We start from the raw sequence: 15,238 nt of genomic DNA on the forward strand, positions 1-15,238 counted from the left end.
ATTTAATAAAATTAACAATTAAAATAGATGAAATTGTAAAATAACAGAAAAAGTTAATACAAGATTTATTTAAAAATTAAAACTAGAAAAATGAATAAATATATGAAGAATAAATGTGAAAAAAATATAAAAATTAGTATCTTAAAAAATGTTAAAAAATATTTAAAAACTTATTTATTTAATTAATTAAATGATTTTTTCAACTACTACTAAAAAATTAAATACTAACATAAATATCTTAAAGTTTGATAACCCTGATTGGCGATGTCGAAACTAAGTCGTCCACAACGCAAGATCTGCTGGCAGTAAGATATGTTGTCAGTGACCTCTTAACTGACCACAATCTTCTGTTAAATCTGTTATCATTGTCTTTATGATGAATGCCAGGTGCCTTACATGCAACTTACGTGCAACCCTTTACACGACAAATACACAGAAATGGATTTTTTTTGTTTTTTAAATTATAGGAATGGGTAGACTTGAAAAACAATACAGTTATATGTAATAAAATCTTGTTTTAAAATAAGACTTCATAAAGAAACATTGTAATTTTCGAACATAGTAATTTTTTTTTTTTAAATACTAACATTCTATTCTGGATCATAATTTTAGTATTTTTATAATGTAAAATATTTAAAGTGGTGATCCAAAAAATAATCTCAATATTTTTTTAATATAAAATGTTTGATGTTTTATTTAAAATATGATTTCTTTATTTTTATTATATCATAAATTTTATCATATATATATATATATATATATATATATATATATACTTCTTTTACTCTCTAAATATTTAATAGCAAGTTAAGGGTTTATTAAACATTTTCCTATATAATTACAAACTAGTTACTGAAAGGAAAAATTTACGATCCCACGCACTCCAAAGGCAAAATCTTCTCAAATTTGGGAACCCTGGAATTTTCAAAATTGATTTTTGGACATTTAAAAATATATTTGATGTCGAGATATAAAAGGACAAAAATATAATAATAATAATAATAATAATAATATTATGAATGATACCGAAAAGGAATTAAAAAAAATAAGTATTAATAAAATATTTTCCTATTAAAAAGTAGACATCTAATAATAAGACGCTATTAGTACTTCTCTCATTTTCTTATTTTTATTACTTGTTTGTCATTATAATATCTCCTTTAATTAGAGATATTTTAATCTAAATTTTTTTAATACAAATGATATTATAAATTGAATTATATATATAAAAATATTAAATATTGCTTATAATCCGAGTCTTATAAATAAAATGGAAGAAAATGTCCTCTTATATTAGAATAGTATTAATTATAACAATAATGATATATATATATATATATATATATATATTTGTATGCATGTAAATTAACGATCTGGCAATTGTTTGGTGCCACAAGTGTTTGCAAGAAGCTGACAGTGATACGTACGTGTCCCTGTTGCTACATGCATGTTCCCTATTCCTATGAATCACGACAAGGAGTACGTAACTTGAATAGAGATTTAAGTTTAATGTAATGACAAACTTCAACATTTATATATCTTGATTTTCGTACAATTATATTGTTTTTTAAATCATATCTTGTATTGAAGAAAAAGAAATACTCATAAACAGCGACTATAAATTGCTACATGCATGCATGCATGCAAGAAGGAACAAGCAGTGCAAAACTCACAACACATCTAAACAAAAAATCAAGAACAATGGCTTATGCTAGGCTTGCTCCTTTTGCTGTCTTCTTGCTTGCCACTTCCAGTACGTAACCTTCCATTTTTCTTCTTTTTATTTCTTCATGATTTTTAATTATATATTTTAGAACTATGAGAATTTAAAATGTAATTAATGCATTTTTTTTCAAACATACCCTTATTTAATACTTCATACTACTAATGTAAATATCAAATATCAAAGTATTAAATAATATCATTTCAGTTCAAATCCTTTAATGTTTTAGCTTTCTATTTTTTTTTCAAAATATTTGATGTTTTAGAATCGAAAGTATATTCTTATTTAATACCTAATATGTAAATATCAAATATCAAAATATTAAATAATATAATTTTTGTTCAAATATAATAAATTTTAATTCCATTCAATATTTCTTAATCTATATTTCTTAATCTATATGTAATAACCTTAAACTGTATATATGGGAAGAAAGCAGTACTTAATATGTAATATGCTCTCAAAATTTGTATGTGTGTATTAATTTATTCTAACTTTGACATATCGTTTTTAGTAATGTTCCCAACGAAGATAGAAGCAGCAGATTGTAATGGTGCATGTTCACCTTTCGAGATGCCACCGTGCCGCTCAAGTGACTGTCGTTGTGTCCCTATTGCACTATTTGTTGGTTTCTGCATACATCCAACTGGACTTTCATCTGTTGCGAAGATGATCGACGAACATCCCAACTTATGTCAATCTGATGATGAATGCATGAAGAAAGGAAGTGGCAATTTTTGTGCTCGTTACCCTAATAATTATATCGATTATGGATGGTGTTTTGACTCTGATTCTGAAGCACTGAAAGGCTTCTTGGCCATGCCTAGGGCAATCACCAAGTAATATGGTGGGTATGCCAAAGTGGGCATGCTTGATGCATCTTCTACTACTTAAAAATAAAAGCTTATGATGCATCTACTGCTTTAAACAAAAGAGTGCTTCACTACGCAACTTTTGTTTCCAACTTATAGTTGGTTACGTTTTATGTAAACTCAATCTATGTATGTTTTGGAGCATTCCAGGTAATAAAAAATGTTTCTATACATATGTCTGTTGTTTTAAAAAAAATTTAAGAAAAGAGAAAGACAAATAGTTATCAACTGACATAAAGAAAAAAAAATGGTTCATTGGTGGATCAATTTTATAATCTTATAATATTATAATAAGCGAGTATTTAAATTAAGACTAAACCTTAGCGTATGACCAAGATCCAACGGAATCATGAATCACTAAATTCTGGCAATTATCAATTCAGTCAGATTCGGGGAACAAGATACATCAGTCAAGTATGTCTTATGTACTTAGAACATGTTTAAGTAAACTATTTTAGAAGTATTTCTAAAAAAAGAAAATAAAAAAATTAAAATAAATTTTTTCATAAGTGAAACATAACTCAATAATAATTTAAAAGAGATATTCAGTCAAAGATTATATGTGACAAAATTAGTTGAAGAATCCGTTCAAAGCTGTTTAAAAATTAAAAATTAGTTGTTAAAGTAAAAGCTGAAAAGTTAAAAAATTAACTTATTATGTTAAAGTGTTTGATAAAATTAACTATTAAAATTGATGAAAGTGTAAAATAGCAGAAAAATTTAATAGCAAGATTTATTTAAAAATTAAAACTAGAAAATGAATAAATATATGAAGAATAAATGTGAAAAAATATAAAAATTAGTGTCTTAAAAAATGTTTTTAAAAAATATTTATTGATTAATTAAATGATTTTTTCAACTACTAATAAAAAATTAAATAATAACATAAATATCTTAATTTTTTTAATTATTAGTTTATTTGCATACTTATTCTCCAATTCCCATTGTGGTAAGTAAAATAGTAAGATTCAATAATTTAATTAAAAATAATTATTGGTATAAAAATTAAGATAATTATTATAAAATTAATAAATTAATCACACGACAGTCTATATAGATAATATTATATAACAATACATATATTATTCATTTTTAATTTTCTTTCCCAAAATAAAATCGGGTGATTCTACTAGGAATTGGTATTCTATTCCATTAAACTTACCTATTCATTTAAAAAGAAAATGAGTAATTTTAATAATTGATATTACATGCACATAAAAATTATAAACATGTTGGAATATTAATTATTAATTTATCATTAACTTATTAAATGAAGAGTACCATTTCTTTTTCCAAAACAATAAAATGGAAGAAATGAAGAGGATATTTTTTCCTAATTCTAAGGGGGAGGCCAAAACATATTATTCGCCTAAGAAATAGGTTTCAGTGGCGATGGTTTTTGTTAAAAAAAAAAGTTTACTTCATATATACATAAGCACTGAAGCCTTCTATCCGCATGAGTCGTTGGTTTTAATAATTTTAATTTCCTGTGAAGACTTAGCTTTTTTGTTCCTCACGTTAAGCATAAAAAATGACTGCGTGGTCAATGGATGCCGAAGGGGAATCTTAGTGCAAGGGCACAGAGTTCTTACTTTGTGTGCTAGAGAGTAAAGGGGTAACATGGTAACTTGCTTCAACAGTCCAAAATTCTAATCCTTTCTCACCAATTGAGAGAGGAAGTACTGTGCTGAAGCACCAACAAAAAATTCAAATATTTTGTCATAACTTCTCCCATCTCAGACCAATGAATTTTTCAAAGTTCATAACTTCTGCGCTTTTCTACTCTCATCAACAAAATTTCACACCTCCCAAACCAATGCCTCACGTAGATGGAAGGCTTTGGTACTTAAGTATATATGAAGCAAACTATTATCAACAAAAAACATCGCGACTTGAGACCCATTTCTTATGGGGACTGAATGAAAATAATATACTTTTATCATAAATATTTTTAGCCACTTTAATTTAAATATATTTTATAACAAATAATTTTTATTTTTATTCATTTCTCGCCTACTTTTTTCTTACTCGCCTATTTTTTCGTTTTCTATTAAGAAGTGCAAGAGAAATCTTTTTGTTTTTTAAGATAAGAGAAATTGTAACCCATAACGCCAAGAGGCACCCACAACCGATCCCACATCTCCCTTTGCGAGTTTGTGTGCAAAATGTTGCCATTGGCATTGAATCTTTCTTGTTGCTCCCTAGTGCACTTTAAGTTGATTGATACAAACTAGATTTGAATCAAACCCAAACATGATTCGGGATTATTTTTTTTTGGGTTTGTGCCTAGGATGAAGGGTTCTCGAGTTGTTGAAGTTATTCAATACTTGATCTTATTCTTCTTCTAGCTCCTTTTAATTGGTTGCTGTTCAATATTTGTTCCGTAATGTTGGCCTTTGGATTGCCCAACTTTTAATTCATGTTCAATTTATTATTCCCCTCCAACGAAAGGAAAAAATTTTGAGGAAAAAAAATATTGGTATTAACGGTGATGTTTAATGTATAACCATTAAATTCATAAATAAATAAATATTATTGTAAAAGAAAATTTTACCACGTAGAAAAAAGTTCTGTAATAACATAATATTTAATTCTTTTTAGACAAAATGTTGCTAAATTTTTTATTTTATTTTTATTATTCATGAAATTATAATTATAGTATTTAAGAAAATTAAAAGAGGTATATATTCTGATTAAATAAATCAATTAAGTTATTAAAATCTTATATGAATTTTGATTTTATATAATATGTTAATAAAAAAATTACATTTTATGGAATAATTTTATGGTAATCAATTATGGTATATGTTCTTTAACATGATATATTAAATAAATGACATTGATTTTCTTTCAATTTAATTGCATGAGTGAAATTTTTAATTTTTCTGGTTGACTAACTCATAAATTACTCATTTTCAATGACTCACGACATTGAAAAGGACATATCTCATCTCATTTGATAAATGCGAATTAAATCCTTCTCAAAGTTGTCATTGCAGAGGAATGAATAATTAGTGAGTTAATCAACAATTTCACGCATACAACTAAACTAAAAGAAAATCAATGTCATCATTTAATATATCATCCTAAAGAAGAAGTATCTACAAGTACTTTGGTTTGGTCCATGTTTTGATGTGAGAAAACTCATTAATGTTTTGATGTACATTCAATGTCTCACCATGAGCTCCAAAATATGCCTAATTACTTGTAACAATCACAATTGATAAAGCAATTTTTTCGCAAAAGATGTCATAAGTGTAATTTAAAACATAACCCAATAATAATTTACAATAGCTATCATTTTTTATCATGATAATGAATTGATCATTAAAACCTTATCAAATAATAATTTATAATTATTATCATTCATTATCAAATATTGATTCATAATTTTATTTAGTAATTATTTGTAATAGATATCATTATTATGAATTGGTAAATGTATGTACTATTTATAGTGTTTTAAAGTTTAAAGTTAAAGTTAACATAGATAATGCCGACAATAAATTCAGTGTTGTTGACGATGACTTATGAACTAATAAAAATTCAAACATTAAACTACTTGATTGGTTAATGAACACATTATCACTTTCACTTTTATCAATCCTTATTAGTGTTACCAACATGAATGAGAAAGAGTATTGATTAGAATTAAAAAAAGATAAACAATAAAGAGATGATACTTGATGATAAAGACTCAAAATAATATCTCTTATGAACTTGAGAAACTCATAAGTAAATAAGATTTTCTTCTCAAAACTTCCTATTTTCAAATATGTAGCCTAGAATTATCTCATATTTTAAAAAATGCCTAATTAATAATCTTGATTGTTATTTCTGTAATCTCAACCATCCAATTTTATAAAATAAAATCCAACAGTTATTAAAGAGGATAAAATTGACATTTCCAATTAAAAAAAGATAAGTTCGTGGGTGAACCTCACCTATTTAGTGGTTCACCATAGAACTCTATGAATTAAATAAAAATGAAAAAAAAAATTAAAAGTTTCACTCTTCAAAATAAATGCACCCTGGTTAAATCATTATCACAATGAACACTGACTAACATGTGTACCTCTTACGTGGTATGCATGGTGTGAAAAAAAAGTTTTAAAAGGATTGCAACATGTGTATCCCCTCTTTAAGGGGTAACTTTTTATTTTACTTTATTGTTAAACTAAAAGTATATGTCAGATCAGTTTTCTTGTCAAATTTTGTAAATTGTTGAATTAACTTTTGATAAATGTTATGACATTTAATCTATTTTGTTCTAATGCTTGAAATTAATCTTAAACAACACCTTAGTCATCATTTATGTGACAAGATCATGTTAGAAATTGAAATGTTGATAGGATGACTTTCTATAAAAAAAATTACATTCAACATTAGTTCTGATAAAATTGATTTTAATTAGAAAGTAACTTTTTTTAAAAATTGACATATTCTACATTATTTTTAACTAGAACTACGGTAGAAAATACATTTATAATATTAATTTTGTTCAAATAGATATTATAAAATATTAATTTGAAAACCAATGTTAATTTTTTTTTAACGGATGATGTTAAAAGTGTTTTGAGTGAGATGATTTGGGTGAAGGCAGTAGATGTGTGGTTCCACGACGCTAGATCTGTGGTTGGCAGCGCCAAATCTGCTGCCAGTGACCTCTTAGCTGACCACGATCTTCTGTTAAATCTGTTATGATGAATGCCAGGTGCCTTACATGCAACTTACGTGCAACCCTTTACACGACAAATGCACAGGAATGGGTTATTTTAAAAAAACTATAGGAATGGGTAGACTTGAAAAAACAAAAGACTTCATAAAAGAGAAGAGTCCTTTTTAAAAAAAATATATAATTTTCGAACATTGTAATTTTTAAAAAAAAATACAAATTCTATTTTGGATCATAATTTTAGTATTTTTATAATGTAAAATATTTAAAGTGGTGATCCAAGAAATAATTTCAATATTTTTTTAATATAAAATGTTTGAAATTTTATTTAAAATATGACTTTTTTATTTTTATCATATCATAAATTTTATCATATATATATATATATATATATATATATATACTTCTTTTACCCTCTAAATATTGAATAGCAAGTTAAGTGTTTATTAAACATTTTCCTATATAATTACAAACTAGTTACTGAAAGGAAAAATTTACGATCCCATGCACTCCAAAGGCAAAATCTTCTCAAATTTGGGAACCCTGGGATTTTCAAAATTGATTTTTGGACATTTAAAAATATATTGGATGTACGTCGAGATATAAAAAAGACAAAAATATAATAATAATAATAATAATAATAATAATAATAATAATAATAATAATATTATTATTATTATTATGAATGATACCAAAAAGGAATTAAAAAAATATAAGTATTAATAAAATATTTTCCTATTAAAAAGTAGACATCTAATAATAAAACTATCATTACTATTAATACTTCTCGCACTTTATTTTTCTTGTTTATCATTATAATATCTCCTTCAATTAGAAATATTTTAATCTAAAAAAAATTAATACAAGTGATATTATAAATTGAATTCTATATATAAAAATATTAAATATTGCTTATAATCTGAGTCTTATAAATAAAATGAAAGAAAATGTCCTGTTATATTATAATAGTATTAATTATATTAATTATAGCAATAATGATATATATATATATATATATATATATATATATATATATTTGTATGCATGTAAATTAACGATCTAGCAATTGTTTGGTGCCACAAGTGTTTGCAAGAAGCTGACAGTGATACGTACGTTCCCTGTTGCTACATGCATGTTCCCTATTCCTATGAATCACGACAAGGAGTAACTTGAATAGAGATTTAAGTTTAATGTAATGACAAACTTCAACATTTATATATCTTGATTTTCGTACAATCATATTGCTTTTTTTAATCATATATCGTATTGAAGAAAAAGAAATACTCATAAACAGCGCCTATAAATTGCTACATGCATGCAAGAAGGAACAGGCAGTGCAAAACTCACAACACATCTAAACTAAAAATCAAGAACAATGGCTTATGCTAGGCTTGCTCCTATGGCTGTCTTCTTGCTTGCCACTTCCACCAGTACGTAACCTTCCAATTTTTCTTCTTTTTTTCTTTTCTTCATGATTTCTAATTATATATTTTAGAACTATGAGAAATTTTACTACCTCTTTCCCAAATCTTTTAATGTTTTAGCTTCTTTTTTTTTTTTCAAAACATTTAATGTTTTAGAATTTAAAGTCTAATTAATGCATTTTTTCAAATATACTCTTAGTTAATACTTAATACTTGTAATGTAAATATCGAAGTATATAATAAATGTTAGTTCAATTTAATATTTCTTGTAATAACGTTAAAGAACATTAAGAGATATGGGAAGGAAGTAGTACTTAAAAGCTCTCAAAATTTATGTGTATTAATTTATTCTAACTTTGACATATCGTTTTTAGTAATGTTCCCAACGAAGATAGAAGCAGCAGATTGTAATGGTGCATGTTCACCTTTCGAGATGCCACCGTGCCGCTCACGTGATTGTCGTTGTGTCCCTATAGGACTAGTTGCTGGTTTCTGCATACATCCAACTGGACTTTCATCTGTTGCGAAGATGATCGACGAACATCCCAACTTATGTCAATCTGATGATGAATGCATGAAGAAAGGAAGTGGCAATTTTTGCGCTCGTTACCCTAATAATTATATCGATTATGGATGGTGTTTTGATTCTGATTCTGAAGCACTGAAAGGCTTCTTGGCCATGCCTAGGGCAACCACCAAGTAATATGGTGGGTATGCCAAAGTGGGCATGCTTGATGCATCTTCTACTACTTAAAAATAAAAGCTTATGATGCATCTACTGCTTTAAACAAAAGAGTGCTCCACTACGCAACTTTTGTTTCCAACTTATAGTTGGTTACGTTTTATGTAAACTCAACCCATGTATGTTTTGGAGCATTCCAGTTAATAAAAAATGTTTCTATACATATGTCTGTTGTTTTAAAAAAATTATTAAGAAAAGAGAAAGACAATAGTTATCAACTGACATAAAGAAAAAAAATGGTTCATTGGTGGATCAATTTTATAATCTTATAATATTATAATAAGTGAGTATTTAAATTAGGACTAAACCTTAGCGTATGATCAAGAAATCCAACAGAATCATGAATCTTAACTAAATTCTGGCAATTATCAATTCAGTCAGATTCGGGAAACAAGATACATCAGTCAACATGTTTAGGTAAACTGTTTTTGAAGTATTTTTAAGTGAAGAAAATAAAAAAATAAAATGAATTTTTTTATAAGTTAAAACATAACTTAATAATAATTTATAATATCCATCATTTATTATCATCATAATGAATTGATTGCAAAAATATTATCAAATAATATTTTGTAATTATTATCATTCGTTATCTGATAATAATTTGAAATCTTATCTAGTAATTATTTGTAAGAGATGTGAATAACCAATTTTACCTAAAAAATAATATTTTAATCTTTTAAAAGTATTAAATAAATTAAAAATAAGAGGTGGTTACAAGAGGAGATCAGATTATAAAAAAAAATATTTTTGGTTACAAGAGAGAAGATTGCTTAGAAGATAATGAAGGATGAGTGAAATTATGTGGTTATAACAAAAGCATAAAAGAGGTATATAAAAGCAATACTTATATGATAAGAAAAAAATACTTTGATTAGCGGACTTGCGCAAACCTGTTACACCTTAACAAAATTAAATATACTCTAGAGAAGTGAAAAGTCATCTTCATAGATTTTACATCGTTTCATTAATTTTATCCTTTCTCTTTTCTAATATATAGAAATAGAAATTTGTATGAAATTTGCTCATGAATGTAACATATACACTTCTCTCACTCTCTCTTTATTCTCTCTTTATGTTTTCCTTTATTTTTATCAAGTCTGTGTTTTCATAATTGAAGTTTTGTATCCAACATCATTTTTTCCAACTCATTTTTTTTCTGTGTAACTTAGTGGGTGTAATGCGGTACTATTTGTTTTTGTAGATATGAGTAGCAAATAAGATATGAGGAAGATTAGTTTTGGTTTTAAGTTTTTGTCTCTTTTATTCTTTTTTTAATATTTGTTTCATTTTGTGCATGACGTGGTACTTATCCTGGACCTCAATGTTTAAGAGTTATGATTTGGTTTCTAGTTTATTTATTTATGAATAAAAAAAGATTAAAATTGTACATCATTTTATTGGACTTGTTCATTCAAGTCAGAAAAGTTAAGCAAATTAACATTGACATAAATGATACATGAGAATTCAATGAATTATAAACATGTGTTGCATAATAAAATTTACATAAATGTTTTGAGACATAAAACACATGTCATACATATGATTTATTCATATAACAATCAATGTATATTGATGTTCTCCTTTTGGTGATACACCAACACACAACATACAAATATGATGATGCTAATAAATTTTTTTAACATTATTTGACAATTAAATATGCACCCATTAATAATATCTATTTCCTTTGGGTATATATATAAAACTAATGATACACATAAATCGCCTACAATTATATTCATTAATTATAAGAACAACTAATTAACCTTTGGACGATCCACAAATGTCTTATAACAATGAATTTCAATGTACCTATAAATCAATAATCATATAATTTAACATCCATTATTCTATGAGTAATTAAAATAATCATTATTAATTTAGAATTAAATAACCTTATAAATTTGGCTACTAACAAATTCATCATATATTTAATTTCAACCAAATATATATGGCCTGCACATATTTATTACTATTAATAATTCATAGTTATTTTATTAATTTCATTCCAGGTCATAAAATAATATTCACATTTATTTGTGTTTTGCATTCAAATACGTTCAAGAAAATATGCAGCATATACATATATTTAATGCTACTGATAATTTCAAAGCATTCATATGTTAATTTAATGGCAGGATATAAACTTTCAATTTTTTAATCACGTTTAATAATGATATTTGGAAAAAATTAAGGAAGTGGAGTTGAGAATAGGAAACATTGGGTTGCAAATAATAATTCCAAAGAATTCCATACGCTCTAACCGTGCAGCAGCACTTTCTTTCTCCCCGTTCAAAACAATTCGTGCACTTTCATTCCAAATAAATGCTTAACGTGCGTACATGGGGCGGCAGCAAGAGTGTTTATGTATTTGTGGTGTAATGAAAGCAAGCAATACAAAATCGACTTCTTTTTTAATATAAGATTTGATAGCACTAGAAGAAAAATCTACAAATTTTATAATTAGAGTTCAGATAAATTAAATAATTATTGAAAAATCATAAATTTTATAGCATATTAAACGATTTTTTAGATTATCAATTATAGGAATTATCAATCATAGAAAATCAACAAGATTTTAAAAATTATGATTCTCACAAATAATAAATAAATCAATAGTGCATATCTATTTTTTTTTTTCATAGGGAGACTTATTTCCTGTGTGCTTTGATTCTCTTGACAAATGAAAGAAATAATATTTGACTCCATTGATTATTCTTTTTTATTTCTCTTTATGTTTGCCATGACTATTATTTTGTCAAGAAATGAAACCTTATTTTACTTTAAGGTTCCTTTTATCATCACTAACATGAAATAAGATTCCTTTTATAATCATTATTTCCATTTGAGTGAGAAAATTTTTTTATTTAACATAATTATAATTTAATTCTTAATTATTAATTATTTATTTATTAATCTCTAAACGTAAGTGATGTTTTTCGCACGAAACATTAATTCTAACATCTCATCGAGTGACACATTTATGCATAATGCTTTGCTAATAAATTTCATATAATATTCAAAATTGAGAAAGATTGCTAAGAATTCAGAAATTAAGCATACATACTGGTCGAATTTGGTGATAAAGGAGTTGAACAGAAAAGAAATAGCATGGAGATAGTTTTAAGATATATCATCCTGTATTTTCTTCCAAAACGCGAACAATATCGTCGTCAAGCCACAATCCTGAATTATGTCATGCATGCTCACACAACCAGAATTATCGATCTTTGAGAGATTTGTCTGCCAACACTCGAATACCATCTTCTGCATGAAAACCATGAGCATGTAGCATTTGTTTGACAAATCCCATATTGTAAGTATTGAAAAAACGAGCAATGTCAAGGAAAATTTCCTTTTCATTTTCTTCCAAACCATCATAGCTCACTTTAAGTTTATCATGGATCTTTTTATGAGAAATTCTTTCATATTTATCTAATGCAGAGTTACATTCACATAAACTTTTCCGAAATAATGGAGAACCTATCACTTCCAAAGCCAATGGAAGGCCACGAGCATAAAAAACTGCACGCGGTTTAAATTATGAAAATAACTTGGATCAACTTTTTTTTTTTTCTCTTGAAGGCATGCCAGCTAAACAATTCAAAAGCTTTTTCATCACTTAGCAGTTTAACCTCATGTAATTTTACAGCCCCATGAGTGGCTAACAATTGTTTGTCTCTTGTTGTGATAATAATCTTGCTACCAGAGCCAAGCCAATGGAATTCTCCAGCAAGTGCCTTTAACTGCACCCATTTGTCAACATCGTAAAAAATCAAAAGAACCTTCTTCTGTTGAAGGCCTCCTTTTTATAATCAGGATTCCTCCATTGGCATCTCCCACTTTTATATCTCTCTTCCCAAGTATATATATATATGAGAAAGTAGTGTTTCTTGGAGTTGTACAAGACCATCCTTGTTAATTAATTGGTTTTTCTCTAGTGTCAAAAAAAAAAAAAAAAACACAAACCTTCAAATTGATCAGAAATCATGTTATACACCGCACAAGCAATTGTGGTTTTACCTATTCCTCCAATGCCATAAATACCTACCATGTTGCCTTCGGACCCAAATCCTAGGACAGGTGACACTTGATGTTAAAATTTCACACTGATTAATGAGTTTATGATGATAGTTTAACAGTTTGGAATCCTAATTTTATTAGAATAAATTTGGGTGTATGTATAAAAAATAAAAAATAAAATATTAAGTGTAAGAAATATTTTTCTCACCACATATATTATTTCGCAAATCATAACGATAAACATGTTCAAAAATAAATTTCAAATCAAGTGTTCAATTTTACAATGATCTAATGATTAACGAGTCTGAGATCGTCATTTTATTGAAAAATATTTAGATGTATACATGAAAAAGAAAAAAACTTTGGAGAGAAAGTATAAAAAACAAAATTGAGAGAAAAAGAGAGTGTAGATATATATGTTAATATAAAAACTCACCTAATATATTTATTTATAATTAGAATACTTTGGCGTATTATTTAACATATCTTGTTTTCTTACTTTTATTATCTTATAAACAAAAACTTTATTTTATTTCATATTAAATTAATAAATAAAAATATTTTTTTATTTTTTTTAAATTATTATTTTAATTAATAATATTATTTTTCTTTGTTTATTTAATTATAACCATCTAACTATTTTTTAAAATTTTATTTATTTTTAAATAAAATTATTTTTAATTTATTTTCCGAAAAAAAATAAGATGTTACGTTAGACCTGTTCTCACTGCCGTCGATACTGATGCAGTGGCACCAAACTGACCACGACTTTGGAGTTTTTCTGGTGCGACTTCAGTGGCAGATCTGAAGCTTTTTTTTCTTTAGTTTTTGATTTTTTATTTCGATTTATGTTGAAAACTTGTTCTGTATATTTTTTGTTGATATTTTGGTGTTGATTTCTTAGGTAGAATATTATACGTTACTTTCGTAAAAAAAATCATTATATTATTGATCTGAATCACAACTGTCAATGGAGAAGATTTTCTTTTACTTTTTTTTATCCGGTGTAAATACTTCTATCGTAGTCAACCACTTATTTTAAATAATCCATATCTAATGAACCATGTTTGTTTCTCACAGTGTTGTCCAATGTCCAGACAAAAGCTAGTTATTCTTACCGTGCAAATCCATTGGGGGTATCCAACGCAAAAAGCTGTCTACCAGGAAGATAATTTTTTTACTAGCGAGAGTTTCACGTGAAATGAAATGACAAACTTTAATATTTTTATACTAGTGCCAGTTTCACGTGAAATAGGATGAAAGCTTTAATATTTTTATACTAGCTAGCACGAATATGGATTCCTTTCTTTCCCAACTCAGCTATAATCAACCAAGAAATTAAAATTGATTGTGTAAAGAAAAAGTTAGAGTTTGTAATAATTTTTGTTTTAAATTCTCTCTCTAATCTGAAATTAATCTCCATATCATTGTCTTTATGAATGCATGCCAGATGCCTTACATGTAAGCCTTAGCACGACAAACGTATAGGAATGGGTTAATTTTCTTTTATAAAAAAAATAGGAAATTGTAGATTTTAAAAATATTACAAGTTATAGGTGAGTCGTGCTTTAAAATAAGACTTTATATATAATGAAATTATATTTTAAAACATGATTTTAGAATATTGTATTTTTTAAAATACTAAAGACTTATTTTAGATTATACTTTAGTATTTTTTATAATATAAAATATTTAAAGTCGTGATAAAAACATAAATTTAATATTTTTTTAATAGAAAATCTATGAAGTTGTGATAAAAAAATGACTTCAATATTT

At 26.3% G+C, this 15,238-nt stretch overlaps 2 protein-coding genes across 2 annotated transcripts; both read left to right on the top strand.

Moving 5' to 3' along the window:
* Positions 1-1,641: 1,641 nt before the first annotated feature.
* LOC114372913 (albumin-1-like) lies at positions 1,642-2,656 on the top strand. The gene is made up of 2 exons (XM_028330473.1): positions 1,642-1,753; positions 2,238-2,656. Exons 1-2 carry the CDS (start codon positions 1,642-1,644, stop codon positions 2,564-2,566), a joined length of 441 nt encoding a protein of 146 aa, XP_028186274.1. The 3' UTR covers positions 2,567-2,656.
* A 5,884-nt stretch (positions 2,657-8,540) lies between these two features.
* On the top strand, positions 8,541-9,599 carry LOC114375492 (albumin-1). Its single transcript, XM_028333277.1, has 2 exons — positions 8,541-8,700; positions 9,069-9,599. Exons 1-2 carry the CDS (start codon positions 8,646-8,648, stop codon positions 9,395-9,397), a joined length of 384 nt encoding a protein of 127 aa, XP_028189078.1. The 5' UTR covers positions 8,541-8,645; the 3' UTR covers positions 9,398-9,599.
* Positions 9,600-15,238: the final 5,639 nt, after the last annotated feature.

This window comes from Glycine soja, chromosome 11, assembly GCF_004193775.1.
Source record: "Glycine soja cultivar W05 chromosome 11, ASM419377v2, whole genome shotgun sequence".
NCBI classification, from domain to species: Eukaryota; Viridiplantae; Streptophyta; class Magnoliopsida; order Fabales; family Fabaceae; genus Glycine; species Glycine soja.

What these genes read in the sequence shown, in the direction of transcription:
- LOC114375492 (XM_028333277.1), top strand. Translation starts at nt 8,646, where the DNA reads ATGGCTTATGCTAGGCTTGCTCCTATGGCTGTCTTCTTGCTTGCCACT. An exon ending in CTTGCTTGCCACTTCCACCA is followed by an intron (nt 8,701 to 9,068) that starts GTACGTAACCTT and finishes TATCGTTTTTAG; the next exon opens with TAATGTTCCCAACGAAGATA.
- LOC114372913 (XM_028330473.1), top strand. Translation starts at nt 1,642, where the DNA reads ATGCAAGAAGGAACAAGCAGTGCAAAACTCACAACACATCTAAACAAA. An exon ending in CTTCTTGCTTGCCACTTCCA is followed by an intron (nt 1,754 to 2,237) that starts GTACGTAACCTT and finishes TATCGTTTTTAG; the next exon opens with TAATGTTCCCAACGAAGATA.